Source organism: Rhodnius prolixus, unplaced genomic scaffold (genome assembly GCF_049639745.1).
Source record: "Rhodnius prolixus isolate KJV_2025 unplaced genomic scaffold, Rpr scaffold_4, whole genome shotgun sequence".
Classification (NCBI taxonomy): domain Eukaryota; kingdom Metazoa; phylum Arthropoda; class Insecta; order Hemiptera; family Reduviidae; genus Rhodnius; species Rhodnius prolixus.
In genome coordinates, this window is record NW_027411614.1 from 27,706,534 (window position 1) to 27,724,914 (window position 18,381).

General features: G+C 31.9%; 2 protein-coding genes across 2 annotated transcripts; one reads left to right on the forward strand and one right to left on the reverse strand.

The window, feature by feature from the left end:
- Positions 1-1,776: 1,776 nt before the first annotated feature.
- LOC141455571 (transcription initiation factor TFIID subunit 5-like) lies at positions 1,777-18,370 on the reverse strand. The gene is made up of 12 exons (XM_074130713.1): positions 18,069-18,370; positions 17,811-17,990; positions 17,528-17,730; positions 17,089-17,285; positions 15,277-15,481; positions 7,172-7,291; positions 6,947-7,092; positions 5,914-6,051; positions 5,523-5,716; positions 5,303-5,416; positions 4,972-5,149; positions 1,777-3,437 (listed from the first exon to the last, which is right to left on the reverse strand). The coding sequence occupies exons 1-12, from the start codon at positions 18,192-18,194 to the stop codon at positions 3,220-3,222; spliced, it is 2,019 nt and encodes a 672-aa protein (XP_073986814.1). The 5' UTR covers positions 18,195-18,370; the 3' UTR covers positions 1,777-3,219.
- Positions 9,229-12,160, forward strand: LOC141455572 (uncharacterized). Its single transcript, XM_074130714.1, has 6 exons — positions 9,229-9,442; positions 9,516-9,600; positions 9,673-9,708; positions 9,975-10,017; positions 10,310-10,419; positions 11,112-12,160. The coding sequence occupies exons 1-6, from the start codon at positions 9,308-9,310 to the stop codon at positions 11,966-11,968; spliced, it is 1,266 nt and encodes a 421-aa protein (XP_073986815.1). The 5' UTR covers positions 9,229-9,307; the 3' UTR covers positions 11,969-12,160.
- Positions 18,371-18,381: the final 11 nt, after the last annotated feature.

The window sequence follows — 18,381 nt, forward strand, 5'->3', positions numbered from 1 at the left end:
AAAATAAATAAGGTTTAATAGATACTAAAAAGAAATTAATTTGCACGGATACTTTTAATTATTTTGTGTTTATTTACAAAACTAACATTACATTCACCAATTTTTTTTTTTTTTTTTTTTATTTATTTGTAAAGTTACACCAGCGCTAGACACGCTATAAGTAACAATGACAATAACTGACATCGAACTAACTAATTGAGGGGAGAAGTTACCCAGCGATAACACTCCCTAAGTCATCTCTAGGATTAGCTACTCTCCTCAGAAGAGAGGAAATCGCGAGGCCACTGGCGTTTCAGTCGTCTGGGAGGATGATCTGGATGGTGATGTGATGATAAGTGGCGGACAAGAGGATTGGAATGAGAGTGCAAGTTCTGATAAAAGTTTTTATAGCGAGTTCGTGCAACCTGACCAACAAACGGAATTTCCAGGTCTGTGTGGATGGTTAGATTTGAAACATAAAATGGAGCGTTAACGATAGTGCGGAGAATTTTAGACTGGAGAGATTGAATTCGTTGAATATTGGAGCGTTTCGTTGAACCCCACAGTTCAATACCGTAAGTCCAGGCGGGTTTTAGTATGGAATTGTAAATCAGTCGTTTGTTGTTAAGTGAAAGTTTTGAACGTTGGTCTAGTAGTCTTTTAAGTAGTCGATAACGCCTGTTAACTTCAGTTCGTTTAAGTCGTGTATGCGGGTTCCAAGTCAGTCTTTTGTCTAAATAAAGCCCAAGATAACGGACAACATTGGCAGGAGGAATTGGAATTGAGTCATAGAAGATCGGAGGAAGAGTGATGCGGCGGAGAGTAAAAGTAATATTTTGAGATTTGGTCTCATTTAACTTGATTTTCCATTTTTTAAACCATTCCTCAAGAGAAAAGAGATGATTTTGAAGGTTTCTGTGTGAAGTTACCGGATCAATGTGAGGAGAAAGTATCGCGGTATCATCTGCATAAGTTAGAAGGACAGTTTCAGGATGGATTGGTATGTCTGCAGTGTATATAACATATAGGATAGGTCCTAAGATGCTTCCTTGAGGAACACCCGCTTCAATACGATGTTTAGCTGAAAACGATGTCCCGATTTGGATTTGAAAATGACGATCAGACAAATAGGACTTCAAGATGAGGAAGTGAGTGAACGGAAGAATGCCCTTGAGTTTCCAGAGCAAGCCCGGGTGCCATACTCGATCGAAGGCTTGCTTCACATCGAGAAAGACTCCCGAGCAACACTCTTTCTTCTCAAGGGAGGATGAAATCGTGTCTACCACTCGATGGCACACATTCACCAATTAGTTTTATTAACTGGTTTGCACTCAGTTCTAACAATAAAAAAAACCTGTCTGTTGCAGCCTTTATATGATGCTTTTGGGAGACTTATCACGTTGTGAACAGCACTTATCAATGTATATCTCGGAAATCAATTATAAATATCGAGAATTTGTTCTGGATTTCTGATACTTCAGATATTCGTTGAACGCGTGAAATTCCTAGCTAAAGCAGCATAAGTTTGTGCTGGTCTTCTATTACTATCAAATATGTTGGAAATTAATTTCTATATTGATCTCCGCTCAAAACTAAGAAATTTATAAAATTATCTAATTAAAGTAAAACAAAGGTCCTTTCAGGTTAATTTTATCACCATAATGTAATTAAAATAGTATTTTGTTCAGGTCGTTATCCTCTGGATACGTGCTTGCTTGTCGTAAATAAAATAAAGAAGGGTTACGCAGAACATAAAAGCAATTCTATAAGTTCCTGGAAAAAACAAATGGTTTCAAAATGTTTTTTAGAAAATATGTTATTTTAAGGTTCTGATTTACAGTCTTGTCCAAATAAAACTAGAATATTACAAAAAGAACAAGTTTTACGAGGTACTGAGTTAATCAAGATTATAACAAATCTTGTTCCTGCAAGAAAATTACATTTTCAACTCTGAATGTGCTTCTTTACCCGCCAACGTCTTTTCGAATTATAATATAAATGAATGAAAAGAAAACGAATATGAATAATACATAAGCGTTAACTTTAACAACTATTTATTTATAAATAAAAATCATTTTTGTTTTTCAAAAATCACCAATGATGCTGCTTTAAAATACCTTGCTTAAAATATTTATTACTCTTTAATACATTTACTTTTTCATCAAAAATAGATTTCTATTTATTTTTATCATTACTTGAAATACAATAATTCTTGCTTATGCAAGCTTTTATCTAATTGAGATCAATAATTTATCATTAGATCTCCTTTTATTATTACAGTACTCATCAATTACTTAGAATAATCAATTACAATAATGATTTAGAATTGTTATAACATACTAAAATTTTAGATGCAAGAGCTGCCTCTATAGATAAAATCACTACTGAAAAAGTACAGACACAGAAAAATTTATTTACAAATATCTATAAGGAATACAAAAATTACGCTGTTTAACAATATACACCTACGAAACCCCAATACTTCTAAAGTAAAATAAGTACAAATACAATAAAATGGTAGCAGTTCTTGACCAGTCCGTGGATAAGATATTGTTTCTGAGGAATCTTAAGTTGTGGTCAGTTTATAAATAAATAAAAAAATCAATCTTTACGCCAACGTTTTGAATATTTAGTTCATCTTCAGGGCTACAAATAAGAAAACGAGAGATTTGGTTATTTTCAATCATTTCATCATTTTTCATCTTGCTTTAAGAATTTGTTTATATTTCTTAACTGATCACAACTCAAGATTCCTCAGAAACAATAGCTTCCAAGCATAATAACTTATTTATTCTAAAAATCAGGGGTAATTGAAGAAGTATCTTTTATATATAAATATATTTTAATATAATCTATTACTCTTTTTATTTTTTATGAAGAAATAGAAACATATCGTTTTATTCTGTCTATAAAAAAAATGAAAAATTTTATATAAAAATGTACAAGAATATAAATAAAAACGTTATTATTAGGATAGTTTATCTAAATACCAAATTCCAGTTGGTATTAATTATAAAATATGACAGCAGAAAAATAAAACTTATCAAACGCTTAAAGCGTAGAAAAATTACCATTATGTACATAAAAATATTCTCGCCCAAATGATGTCGTAGACATTTCAGATGTAACAGCAGCTGCTCGAGTTGTTGCAATTGTACGACTGAAGGTTGTCGGCGCCTTTAACGAAGATGATGGAAAGCTGTCTCGAAGTGATTCATCGTTCGTAATAGAAGGCGGACATCATAAAGATGAATCAAACATTGCAACCGCTAACAGTACATTTCTTCTAGAGAAGTGAAGTAGAACAAGTGGTGAACTCTTAGTAGCATATGATCTTAAGAGATATGTATCTGAGTTAGTTCTAATGTCAGGGTTGTGTGAAACATTTACATCCTCCAAAGAAACTTCCTCGGCTAATTTTGTGAAATCCCACAATTTTACTGTACAGTCCAGGGAACCTATAAAAAAATAATTTGCATATATTTATTATTTTTTGCGGTTTGTAGCAAATATATTTTATATCGTAGAATGGCACACTTATGTTTAACAAAATGGACAAAATTATACACTTATGTATGGACAAAATTGGACGATCGTATTTCTTTATGCAGCGGAACAGCCACATTATTTATGCTATACCATTTTCAAATTTAAAGAATTATTTTAAAATATATTTATTACGAAGGCCAAATTTTTTCTTCAAAATATTTTCAATTCGGAATATAATCTAATTTAGTTAGGAATAAGAATATTCCATAAGAAGAAACTACTTCTGTCCGCGCACAAATCACCACTTTCAAAAAAATTGATTAACTATTGAATAAATAGTACTTTTGGAATAAATAATTCGTGATGTTGAATAGGAATTATTTCAAATAAAGTTAAACCTATACCATGAATGGTTAAGGTTAAAGGGTTGAGGACCAGTTAAGGGGGATTAACAGGTCGCATTTTTTTTGTTTACCAACTTCAAATTGTATCTACCTTCCTAATTTAGGCTAACAATTTATTTTAGTACACGCTTTGAACGCTAATCGGTCTTGTTCAACTAATACAGTGATTAACTGTGACCCAAGCACTTTACATTATGTTTTTGTACAGAATATGGCTTTCTTATTTTTTTTTATTTTTTTTTTGTTTTCTTCTTCTAATTAGTAACTGTACGTTACACAGTTTACACTTCTGCAGAAACTTGTTTGTTTTGTTTCATTTTTAATAACCATTTTGTGGGACCGATTGTGAAAGAGGTCAGCTCGTAACAAGAAGGCAATTTATTCGGGAACAAGGTTAGCAACTGACATATAATCACAATAAATTGAGACTAAATAAAGGCAATCGCTAGACTTCCTTAAAAAAAAAAATCTTGGCGAAGACCTACGGCTCACTACTGTGGGACCAATCTGAGGAAAAGGGCTAATATATTCTCGAAAAAAGAATACAAAACATTACCTTGGTAGATAAGGTGGTAACTATTTAAATTTGAGTTAATTTAATATCTCTTTTAATCTCTGCTCTTTTTATAGTTGAAAGGGAAACAAATAATAATAAATCCTATTTTAATGTAACACATATATGATAAAAAGTTAACTTTTTTTATACCACTTTGAATAATTTTTGGAAATATAATTTACATTCTAACTGGAGAATTTTAATTAAAAAGTTAATTTATAATTTTCACTCATTAATTTATTTAAATTGTGAATTTTTTCAAAAAAATTGGGGTCTCATGCGTCTGTGGGTGTCAAATTTAATAGCGCACCTTGTTATATATTTTAAGCAAATGGGCGTATCGATCATCGTTGCGAATCATTGATTGCTTCATTTGAATTTGATTCGCATTGCGTGATTTTGTTGCAACACTGTTCAACTAGCAATATCATGCAATTACGTCATATTCTCCAATCATATATAATTTATTACTATAACCAGTGCGGAGTCTTTAACTTCATAAATGGCAAATTACGGTTATTACTAGCGAAATAAATAAATCACCTGAGGAAAGAATGTTTCCATCTCTTGAAAATGCTAGAGTATGAATCGGTGCAGTATGACTAGCTAATTCTGCTAGCAAATGTCCGTGAGCTAAATCCCAAAGAAGAACTCTTGTATCTGCACCAGCAGATGCTAAAAACCTACCATCAACTGAGAAGGCTAGCGCATAAATTGGAGCCTGTAAGGAAAACATATCATTTTGAATAAACAAACTGATTCATCCATGGATGAATGAGTCATTGGATCTGATTTTTAAGAACATAATGAACCAAAGATCATGCATTTGATGTTATCAAATAAAATAGTATCACAAGTTTAAATTTATACTCACTTTATGACCAGTCATAACTCTCATTTGATTTCCATTAAGGCAATCCCATAATCTAACAGTTCTATCACTCGAAGCAGTAGCGACGTAGTTGGAATTCGGATGGAATAGTACTCTCTGCAATGTACAATAGATACATGCTGCTTGATCGATATAGAGTCTAGTGCGAGTTTCAATAATTATAGATTAATTCACTAAAATATTATGAAGATTGGCTACTAACATCTACATCAGCAAAATGTCCAGCAAAAATTCTAAGCGGTTGATGATGATCTGTGGCCCAAAGTCTGGCTGTTTTGTCATGTGAAGCGGTGGCAAAGTAATAGCCAGCAGGTGCAAATCTAACATCCCAAACGGGAAAAACATGGCCCTTATATGCCACAAGACAAGTCCAAGTTAATAAGCTCCAAAGCCTCACTGTTCAGTAATTTAAAATTATTTCGAATTACAAATATATTTATACAATATATATAATAATTATTATACAAATATTATATAAACATTACATTTTTTATAAAATATAAAATGTGTACATAAAAAATCAATTTTCCCCAAAACAAGAGACTATAATCAATTATTACTTTTTAAGTTCATAATAGAATAAATAAAAATACCTGTAGCGTCTTCGGAACAAGATAAAAGAAGTGTTTTATCTGGGCTGAATGTAACTCTGTAGACAGGACCACAATGACCATGCAATATGCGCGTCGACTCAGCATTTCTATCATCCATGATTCGTGCCCAGACGTCCTCTGTTCCATAATCACAACATTTAGAATAATTATAATTATAATTTAGAATTTGTGTAAGCCTTGGAATTATTGTGATGGGAGTTTATTAGTAAGTGTTTTTCCCCCCTTGGTAACAGTACAACTGAAGACTGTACACTGAAGAGTATATTTCCACCTGTGCCCGTAATGAATATAAGTAATAACACAGATACATACACAATCAGATACGTAAATTGTACTTAAAAATAACAAATTATTATTATTCGACCAAGATAATGTTAAGAAATAAACAAATACTATATTATTAAGGTCAGATGAAACAATAAAGCACTGAAGGACAGTGATTAATTGATTAATTGGTATGAGAAGATATGCAACAGGTTTTCTTGTACGGTGATGTTCTTATTAGGTTGGTTCACAGGTACTTGAAGATAGAACATTCAAGAAAGAATTTAATATTCCAGAGAGAATTTAATATTTAATATATTAAATGGCAGACCAGGAGGCGCAAGCATTCGAGAATACTATCGAGTTAGATGATTGAGTGATGTTGAGAAAGACTTCCGTTGGGTTTGAGTGAGAAGATGATGCTTGAAGGCAGCACACCGGAATGAATGGGGGATATTTATTGAGGAAGTCCAGGTCCTACTCAAAGGGCTGTTGCAACGAATAAGTAAATGAGTAAAAAAACTAAGATTTCTTGACTAAGTTACTTGAAGAGAATGTTAAGGACGTCAAAGAGGATAAAGATAAGTTGAGCAGATCATAGAAGAACAATAACATGACCTTATGACACAAAAGTCATTAAAATGGTTATGAAGTAATTCTCCCGAGTTAAAAAGTGACGCAACAGAATCTTACTAAATGGTTCTTAATAATAGTCGTAGTAAGAAACCTTAGTACCACAAGAAATTACCTGCTTCATGATCTATATCTTGAAGTTGTTCTGAAGATTTCATGCCTCTAAGTTTTTGAGGCATTAAACTCCATATCTTTATTTGGGAATTTGCAAAACCAACAGCCAAGGTACTTGAGTCATCAGATATTTCAGCACAAATTACCCTAAAATTAAAAATTATAAGGACTTATCATGCTAATTCAGTAAATTATTTTAATACCTACTTAAAGCAATAAAACTTACATATGAGCAGAATTAAGAAGAGTATAGCAACATATAGAAGGAAGAGTATCTGGTCCCAATGTAATACGTTTTGAAGCTTCTCTTAAAGATTTTATTTTTTCTATCTTATCATTGTCTTTCCTGTAAAATAATTTGAAATTATTTTATTAATACAATAAATGGGAAAGAATACTATAAAATTGAATAATGACCAAAAAATACTATCTACAGAATAACAATGCTGAGCAATCCCAGAAGTAGATTTACCACTTCTTCAGAAACACTGGCGACCTTCAGGCCACACAATATTGGCACTTCCTAACATTTACTAATGTACACAGGTCTTGAAGAAAGAGTCCAATATAAGGGATCTTGCGATCCTTGCCAAAGAATGGATGTCACAGGAGTGACTAGATATCGGATAGTGGAGAGTACACTTTTTAATGGAAGAGGAGTGTTCAGAAATGGCTTATTACCTTCATCTTCTCCAAAGGGCCTGGATAGCTAGGTGATGAAGTAGAATATATTATTCATGAGTAGTATAGGGGACTGGGCGTCTGCGCCCTCCGTAAGTGTCTGATTTTTCCCGGCGGGGGCATACTTTACTATATAATTAGGGCTGCTGTATTAAAAATATCTGAGGAAGGCGTTGCAGGTTGGGGTGCCCAGGTCACTATAGAATGGTTATTTCTAACTATCAGCTGGGGAAGGGAGTTTTGAGTACGTAAACAAATTTTGAGATTTTGAGAAAGATGCATAGACTGAAACTTAATTCAGGAATTTGAGGGTGGCACTGAAAAAGGGGATGAATGCACACCTTAAGTGGAATTTATGACGGGCTTACAACAAGGGTAATTAAAACATTTTCAGTACAATTCGGTATAATCTACAATATGGATAATTACTGATTAAAAAATATCGCATAAGTGTACACGCTATACTTTTGAATTTCTCTTAATGGTATAACTTGTAGCATGGTTTAGCTGGAATTTGGTTGGGAGAACTTGATTCCCTGAATTTTGAGAACTCATTCTAAGGTTATTTAGAGACTACCTTAGGAATACTGAGGAGCGGTCAAAAATTATGTAGACAAATTTCTTTTTTCCGACATTTCGGCAAATTTATTGCCTTTTTCAGGGTAATTTGTAGTATTGTATGTTTTTAACTATATCATCACAGATGATTATTTAGAGAATTTGAGCTGCATCAGAGAGTACTTATTCCAAACTGCCAACACCTTTCCACCTGGGATTTCATTAAAGAACAGAACAGGTTTTCCATAACAGATATTGAGGAGTAATGCACCCTGGGGAAGGGAGTTTTGAGTACGTAAACAAATTTTGAGATTTTGAGAAAGATGCATAGACTGAAACTTAATTCAGGAATTTGAGGGTGGCACTGAAAAAGGGGATGAATGCACACCTTAAGTGGAATTTATGACGGGCTTACAACAAGGGTAATTAAAACATTTTCAGTACAATTCGGTATAATCTACAATATGGATAATTACTGATTAAAAAATATCGCATAAGTGTACACGCTATACTTTTGAATTTCTCTTAATGGTATAACTTGTAGCATGGTTTACAATTTGTACTAACTTCAAGTTTTGCATAGTTAGTTATCTTCTAAATAACGTAACTAGTATTTTTTACATTATTCATTACTCATTACTAATGCTAATACAATACTATTAAGAGGGAAGGGATTAGCTCTGTGATTAGCGAATATTGGATTCCAACGCAGAGATCCCGGGTATGAGTTCAGCTGCTGGCTCTTAGATTTTCTTTTCCAGGAGCTTCTTACAGCTCACACCCGACGTTAAAAATATCACTGTCCGAAGGCCGACAGTGCACTAAATAAAGCTCCGAGAGCCAATGACCTCAAATGTTGACGCCCCATAAATTAATAAATTAACTTTACGCCACTTCGCAGTACTTTTCCTTCCCAATAAAGTAGTAATAGGAGAAAGTAAAAGTCGTAAGTCGCTATTAAAATTTTAATACCAATTTATAGGCATTTGAAAAAACAATTACAAAAACAAAAAAAAGAGTCAAATATGTATGTACTTCCCAGCTGACTTAGAACGTAAACAACTTCGTAACCTGCCCTTGTTGTAAACATTCATTTTGTAGTCTTATTTCTCTTTTACGTAAAATGATAAAAATGAATAAAAAAAAGAAAGTTTGGCCATTAAAACATTATATTAATGATAAAGACGAGCTAATTAATCAGGTTTTTTCTTGTTTGTCGGAGAAACAAATTAAAAGAATGATTCCTACAGTTTTAAAGGTAAAGGTTCACTTTTTTTTAAAGTTCTTTCACATTATTAATTGTAAAATAACAATATTTCTATATTATTTAGGGTATTTCGATGGATGAATTAAAAGCTGAATGTTTAGTACAGTTACTATCAATGTCTAATGCTAGTATCTTCGCTATCATAGAAGGTATGATTGTAAAACAAGTGTACCAGATAAACATTACTAATTATGCATAATATAAAAAGGAATGTTTTTTAGGGAAGAAATGTTATTCTTCAACAAATGATCTTACTGGTGAGTGCAATTGCCCCAAAATTATGCAATTTGTTATGTTAGTGAAAAAAAAAATCAGGTCTCGTTATTGATTTATTGATCTGATTATCTTGTACAGTAAAAATGCTTATTGTTTAAAGTCACTCATATATATATATATATATGCATATATGCTGTTTTAAATAGGTACTAACATAAGTTTACACTTAAAACATAAGTTTATTCCAAAAATAAACCACTAACAATTTTAATTCATAAATCAGTTAAAGAATATTCTATTATTGCAGACAAAAGTAGCACTACTAATGTCAGCGAGAAAAGATCTATCAGGTTAGTATTTAAAAATAGTATTAATAACCTTTACATATTGTGTAATAAAATACCCACGCATACGTTGTTATTCTGAAATAAGTGTAATTTGGCAATTATCGTGATATAAATACAATTATATTCCAGTAATGTGAACTCCAAGCTAACTATTCCAACTGCTACCCTTTTTAGTACACTATCGAAGTACTATCACTATGAAGTACACTAGCACTACCGATTTTATTGCATATCATAACCGTAATCAACATTATTTTTTAATTGTTGAGTGACATATATCTTTCATTCTTTTTAGTGGGGACCCTCATTCTCCTCTTAAAAAAGTAAAACATGAAAGGGATAATCAAACCATAAAACAGGACGAGCCAAAAAAATATGAAAACAACTTCAACTCTAATTCAGATGGTGAGTAATAAAATATTTCTTCCTTAAAATGTGTACCAAAATTTGCAAATCAAAGGTATAACGTTAAACTTCACAGAATTTATTGGATTTTTGGGCAGCTATCTACACGTCAAGTGAACGTCAAAAAAGGAAATGTGCCAAATATGATTGTGGACTTGTAGTAATTTATTAAATAGAAAATTATTTTTTTTAAGGATCACGTCATTCTTAAGAAATAAACCAGCACAGTAAATCAACAGACATTTTCTGATTCAATTAATACTACAATAAGGTCGCGTGGTATTAACTTACTTTATCTTCACTTTTGATCAAAGCCGGTTAATGTGTGCTAGATCGAAAAAAAGAAAGTCAAACGCAGGTTCAATGAAATGATAATTGGTTCTCGAATGAAATATGTGAGATAGCTTTAAACCATAAAGACATAATAATACGTCAGAAATTCTGTTTAGCCTCACCCGAAGTCCCGGCAGTAACTTAAAAGTACCATTTTAAACGGTATTTCTAACTTTTTCGAAATTTTCTCAAAAATAATGAGCTCAAGTTTCGACTCTAAATAGAGCAGTATGTAGCCTAATCTTCCACCTAACATTGCGGTGCAACTGTCTTCGTATTAGATCACCATAAAACTTATATATTGTATGAGACAACTGCTTAAAATATATCAAATCTTAATTTATGCATTTCTCTTTTAGAAACAACTACTTTAAAAAGAAAACGGAAGGACAAAAAGCACAAAACTGGAAAGAAAAGAAAGAAGAGCGGTGGTAACGAAGAAAAAGACAACGATGAAAATAAAGGGAAAAGTTTATTGGAACTTTTGGAGTTGGAAATGAGAGCGAAAGCAATACGATCTTTACTGAAGCAAGAAGAAGAAGAAGAGTTGAAGAAAAATAAGATCCAAAAGGAGGAGTGCGACTGTCATAAAGTGACACCGTCAAGTTCAAAAAGTGGGAAAGAATCTTCACGATTAAATGAAAAAACAAAAAGTAATCTTAAAAACGATATTACAAATATTTCTAAAAAGAATGGAAACAAAATTATTACAGCCTCAAACCTGCAATACGTTCCTAATACAAAGTTGAAGACAGAAACAGAAAAACAATCACAGCAGAACATAAAAGAAGTTTGGGAAAAATCTTTATCAACGGATATCACAAACATAAGTGAGGTAAAAATAAAAAGAGAGAATTATGATTGGTCTGCTGAAGAAGAAAAATTGATTTATGAAGATGATGATTATGATAGTGATGATAGATTAGAAAATGAAACAAATAAAGTTGAAGAGAAAAGTGAGGAAAATAGCAGAAGTAGTTGGGCAGAACGATGGCTTCAAAGCAAGGATGTTAAAAGAGTGGTTGCTACAAGCAAAATGTTGACAGTTGTCAGAAATAAAATGAAAAACAGCTTCCGTTCAGGTATGAAGCAAACAGCTACACAATTACCATCCACACAACCTGAAATTGAAGGTAGTGTTAAAGAGTATGACACTCTAATTCAGATGCATGAGGCTGTAATGGAATCAGGCCAAACTAGTATGAACAACACATAAAAAGTATTGCAATTGAAAAAAAGAAAAAAAAATCTATTTTATCATTTCAACATTTTATTGCAACAAATAGCTAACACTGTAACTGTTTAAAAAAGTTAACTAAACTTTAAATAAATTTAAAAACTTTGGAATTAGTATGTTATAAAATAAATAAGAGAAAAAATGATATATAAACTTAAAATTAAACATGTTTTAAGCGTCGTCTTATTTCTCGTCCTACAATCATTCCAAGAAGAGAAGGTACTTTAAACAAAATTACTATATTTAATTGATAAGTGACTTAACTTATCCACACGACGATTTTAATTCGAATCAAATTTGAAGCACAAATCGAAAAAATTATCATCATCGATCAAAGATTATTAATATCACAGGGAATTCTAATACTTTTTTATTTTCTATGTTTATTCATTTTTTTAAACAAGAACTGCTAAAGATTGTTTTGGAAAAATGCTGATGCAATTATAGTGATAAGTTTATTTATATTTCTCATTTTCCGAAAATGAAAGTTAAAAACAAAGAATATTAATACTTTTGGACGTAGCATTACATTTACAAATCAAATCCAACTAATTTTGATTGAGGATATTTGCAAAATTAAATAAACTTCAAGCACTGTTTAAAAGTAAAGAGTAATTTCAAAAAAGTTTCATTTTGTTAGTGTAATAATCTAAAATGTGCTGCATTCGGATTAATTGTGAGTTACAAACTGGAAGATGGATCTAGAGAAGTTATATATCACAATAATTATTATCAATAAAACATAACTATTATTATCAGTTATAGAGCTAACTTTTCTCTACAGTTCGGTAAAGAATACATTGAAATTTAAACAGTAAGAAAAGAGATATAAAGTTTTGAAATTTGAAGGAATTTTGAATTTTCCAAAATTTAACCTTCTATATCTAAATAATAATTATTAATTAAACATAACTACTTATATCAGTTACAGAGCTAACTTTTCTCTACAGTTCGGTAAAGCATTCATTGAAATCTGATCCGTATCAGAGATATAAAGGTTTGAAATTTGTAGGATTTTCAAAACCTCCAAAATTAAACACTTGTATCTCAATAACTATTATCACTAAGACATTGCAATTTATACCAGGTATAGAAAGTCTCTATAATGTATAAAAATAGTAGTTGGCGAAATCGAAAACTCTTTCACCTAAATCATCGGTAAAAAGGTGGTCTTTATCATCTAAATATTGTTATTGAGATTAATAATAATGCTAAAATTCTGAGTAGAAAGGTTATTTGACTGCGAAGCAAATTTACTGACTGCAGTTAGGTATACCCGCGATATCTCTAAAAAAAACTGCAAACAAGGTTTCTATAAAGTTGAAATTCCAACTGGTAGTATTAAAACTGTCGGTAGGACAGTTGCATATGGGTCTAAAGCTTTGGTTCTATTAGTGTAATTTCGATTAGAGTCTGGTTCTATCATTGATGACAGAAACAACCATTTGTTAGTCTATAGTTCTTAGACACTTCGATGCTAGCAGCTAAATTTTGCTAGCCAAATTTCCGGTTTCACTATGTTTGTATTCATGCGTTCTTTTACCTTCTCTTGCTGCGACTAATTTTTGAGTTGCAATATTTTCAAGTTTTTGAAATTAAGGTTTCTCTGGAAATATCTGTTAAGAGATAGCCTGAGCCCAAAGAAAGTTTTCCTGACGGTGTGAGCTCAGATGTGTTCAAAAAATAACGGGCATTTTCGTATGTTAAATAGAATTTTATTTATTTGTCTACAACAATATTATCCCCTTCAAAATAGTCCGAATTGTATATTACGTGTATAACCATTATATTATATTTATTATATTATGCCAGTGCTTTTTCCAATTCCCAAAACATTTTTGGAACTCGCTCTTTGGGATATCTTTTGGCCCTCTCAGCGATGCTTTTTTAATCTCATCTATGCTTGCAAATCTGCGGCACTTTAACGTTCTCTTTATTTTTGGGAATAGAAGAAAGGAGCCATGTCAGGCAAAAACGGAGGCTGGAACATCATTACAGTGTTGTTTTTAGCGAAACAATTACGAATAAACTCTGAAATGTGAGCATGAAGAGGGCCCACTATTTTGGTGTATAAAATATAAATAGTTTCCGGGCGTTTTTTTAAATTATTAATTCACGCAAACGGCGTTGTACTTGAAAGTAGTACTTACTCCTTACTGATCGTTTGATTTTGGGTCAAGAACTCATGGTGTACTACGCCGTTAAAATCGAAGATCACAGTGAGCATAACTTTCACATTCGACCGTACTTGTCGAGCTTTTTTCGGTCTTGGCGATCCAGAATACTTCCACTGAGACGATTGAGCCTTAGTTTCGACGTCATATCCATAAATTCATATTTCATCACCTGCTATGACACTTTTCAGTAGGTCTGTATCGTTGATGATTTCATTTAGCAACTCATGAGCAACTTCCATTCGCCGCAGTTTTTGTTCGAAATTCACAATTTTGGAACAAATTTTGATGTCACACGTTTCATACCCAAGACCTCCGAAAAAACTTCATGACATGAGCCAATTGATATGCCATCAGTTACTTCTTTGATAGTGTTTCGGCGTTCATTCATAATCATTTCTTTCACTTTTTTCAAATTTGCATGTGCTGGGTATCCAGAATGCTCGTCATCTTTTATGTCTTCTCGGCCATCTTGGCAACGCACATACCTCTCGTAAAACCTCGTTTTACTCTTAAAACATTTCTAAAACTGTGCTGTATTCCATTCTTATTGCAAAATTTAATACAAATTCTCTGATCAATTTTCAAAATAGCTGATCCTACCAAAACGCATTTAACCTTTTTGACAGCTGGAATAGACTAAATATGGCTAACACAGTATAGAACAGCAACTTTTCAGGCAAGTTCACCAACACAAAAAAAATCACGCGAATCGGACTAATACAACGCGCGAAATGACAAAATTCCCGTTATTTTTTTTAATACACCTCATACGTAGGTGCGCGAAAACTAGCTCAAAAACAAAAAACTGCATGAAGCTGAAAATTAACATTCAATTAACCTGGCAGTAGAAAAATTAGATTAAAGATACTTCTGGGAGAACATCTTTGGAATAAGCAACTTACTGCGTCAGTAACATTTGGAGACAACTAACAAAGAAAGCTCAGCAAACTTAATCATACAATTTAGTAGAACATTCTTCTCTCTCTTAAAAATGTTATAATTGTACAAAGTAGCTTAAGATTAACTAAAAAAAAAAAAAATTAATTAACTCATAAACCTTGGAGCCGAAACAAAGAAAATACATCCCCTTGTAACAATCTAGTCACTTACCAATCTGGTAATGGAAGTCGGTCAGTTGGAGGAGCATTAGGATCTGCTTTAGTTTTTTTTCCAAATGGCGTGTCTTTCTTAGGTTTCTTTTTTTTTGGTTTATCTCCACCTATAGTTTCTGATTCTGCCTCTTCATCATCATCGACAGCGGCCATCTGATAATCCGGTTCCTTAGGCATTCCATAAAATACTCGAGCTTTGTTATCTAGAAACAAGAGTACTCTACATTTGTTTTTCTCTACTTCTAATGAATATACTTTCTTTATAAGAATGCGATGCTTCAGATCTCTCTTTTTTTAAAATTTGATCACCTTCTGCAGTTTTTGGGACAAGGAAGGTAAGGAGAAATTAAAGAAAAAGGGACATTTTCACCATTATTCCAGTTATAATTATAATGACAAAAGAAGATTGTGAAATTTTCTGACAAATAATTACGATTGATACCGAATAAATTATTAGCCCATCTACAAAAAAGAGAATAGTCCAATAACTGCAATTCTGCCAAACATTTTATTTCCTCATTACTAGATTGAGCGTCTCAATCTGCTTGAAACTTTCTAAGATGAAGCAATAAGGTTTCAAAAAAATCATTTTAGTTTTAATCAGCTTATATAAACATAATTCCACACTATCTTATACAAGTTTCTAAGATTTTAAAATTACTTTCTTTTTGATTACTTTTTTTTAGTACTAAACTGTGGTGAAGGTAATTTGCAAATTTAGTTTTGCAATTTTATAAAGTAAAAAAACAGGAACTTTGCTTACATCCAAATATTAGAAGTTAGACATCTACAGACAGCTACTTAATGATAAATTAAAAAAATAAAAAACCTACTTCTCAATAGAATTACATCATTAAATTAATTTGTTTTACTCAATTTTTTAAATAGAAAAATTAAGGGCTTCGAACTAATTTAAATAAGCAGTAATTAAATAATTATTGCTTTAAATTTGTCGACATTGGTCTCGAAAGGAAAAATTAGGTTTCGATAGTCTCGAACATGAAATTACAATAATTTAGTGATGTTCATGCTCATAACCACTATACCAAATCCGCCCCATTTGAAAACTACGATTTTTGTGTTAAGAATTAAAAAGTTCTACATCATACATATTAACTGCTCGAGTAGCAGCCACTTCGGTCACAATCAGCAGTTTCTGCCGTCTTGAGTGCATCTTGCTCTCACTCAGAATGGTATCTAGACGTTCAATTATTGTTATACAAATTAGGCTTTTTAATTAAAAAATTGTATTTTAACGCACCGAAGCTATGTGAAAAAATGAAACAAAGCAATAGAGAAAAGCGAGGATACTAGTAGAAGTAATAGGGCAGAACGAAATTAAACAGTCCATTTTTTATTTCTAGTAGAATGCGGTTCGTGCATTATAGTCGTTAAGTATTCGACAATCCGTTTATCCCCAACGTAAATGTGCATTGAGAGAGGAAATATGAATAAGGAATCTAATCAAATAAAGGGATGGATTAAGGGTATGATTCACGCGTTTGACCTAAAATTTACCCAACAGGTGTAGTGTTTTATATATATATAAAGTACAGATTCCAAAAAATGTACAAATTTGCTGAACTACTTGAATTGGACTGTCTCTGTATTGAAACAGTACCTAATTCCGGTCAATAACATGCCTAGCAGATAAAAAAAACCCTTGCAACAGTTGAAAACTTGATCATTATTTATCAGCTGCCAAAAATTGGGCCTAAAATTCTTGAAGTAACCAAGTTATTAAACTGAATATTTCTATAAGAAGGTGTACATAAACAAACTTATCACTTGAGTCATTTTATGTTTTCACCTTGTCGCGTAGCTTCTCCGATAACAGATCCTGATACAGAATCAATCTGCTGCTTAGTCCTCGAGACACCTTCATACATATCAAAATACAGATGCTCTTGTATTATATTCAATATAATGCTCTGGTTTTTTTCCTGGAGATGTCGTTTAAGCGTTGCTAGTGTATCACGCGACATCCTTATAATAAATTCATTTGATCTAAAAGTAAAAGAAGCACGCATATAATTTTCAAATAATTTAAATTCAAAAGTATACATAACAAAAATTGAAAGAGATGTTATTATTTCAATTTTTCTAGTGGAATGGACTAGTTAATAAAACGAATTAAGAGGAAAAACGAAATACAATACAAGTCTAAATTTGGGAACGCCAGATTGAATTGTAGGATGGACCTTTCAACCAAAACAAAACAATTATGAATATTTTACTTCTATACTCACTTGAAAGTGTCGATTATTTCATTATCAATCATTTGATCCCTATTGGTAACTTGGGAGAGTCGCCGCAGGTCATGTTGGTAATAATGTTCCTGGTCTTTTCCGAACTTTTCCATTAATCTGATGGCTTGCTTTTCGTGTTTATTATAAACAAGTTCGAGATACATATGAACGAATACTGGATATAAAATCATTCCTAACTCATGCTAAAATTTGAAACCATTAATTATTCATTGGATTTATTTTATTCCTCACTGTTCAATTTCTACAAATAATTCTCTAAAACCTTATAAACATCCAAAGAACCATCAACGAATTTTTTGAGATCCATATAAGCTTCTTCATATTGATCTGGATTTCCTTCGCTCTTGTAAGTTGAAAGTACACTACTCACTTCTGAATCAGCACCAGCTGCCGCAGGTACATCTGTTAGCTTTGCTTCACGTTTTAAAAGGTCTTCGGTTTCCTTAAAATAAAAAAAAAATTGTACAATTCGAGAAACATTTTACAATCGGAAAAATATTTGTAATAAATCTAAGTTTACCTTCAAATTATATTTTCGTAACACCTGAAGTACAGCAAGTATAGTGTTTTTGTCAGGTGTTTCGGAATTAAGTTCACTTTTAATTTCTTTGTTTTGTAAAGGTTTAATATCTTCATTAACTTCCATTATTTTTTTTGTAAATTTATTACTTAAAGGTAATTATCGCACAAGTTACTCAACCTATTTAATAGCTTAATATTACAGAATGATTCCAACTGATTGCACTTCAGTTACTAAAATAAACACAAATATATCAAAAAACATTCACGACAGGTTACAGTAAACCTTCTTTTCAATAACCCTCTATTCTACA

Bases quoted from the DNA above. Each gene is read 5' to 3' on its own strand.
- LOC141455572 (XM_074130714.1), top strand. From the start codon at position 9,308: ATGATAAAAATGAATAAAAAAAAGAAAGTTTGGCCATTAAAACATTAT. The intron at 9,601-9,672 runs GTATGATTGTAA...AATGTTTTTTAG, and splicing joins TATCTTCGCTATCATAGAAG to GGAAGAAATGTTATTCTTCA. The intron at 10,420-11,111 runs GTGAGTAATAAA...TTTCTCTTTTAG, and splicing joins CTTCAACTCTAATTCAGATG to AAACAACTACTTTAAAAAGA.
- LOC141455571 (XM_074130713.1), bottom strand. From the start codon at position 18,194: ATGGAAGTTAATGAAGATATTAAACCTTTACAAAACAAAGAAATTAAA. The intron at 7,292-15,276 runs GTAAGTGACTAG...ATTATTTTACAG, and splicing joins CGACTTCCATTACCAGATTG to GAAAGACAATGATAAGATAG. The intron at 7,093-7,171 runs GTAAGTTTTATT...TTTTAATTTTAG, and splicing joins CTTCTTAATTCTGCTCATAT to GGTAATTTGTGCTGAAATAT.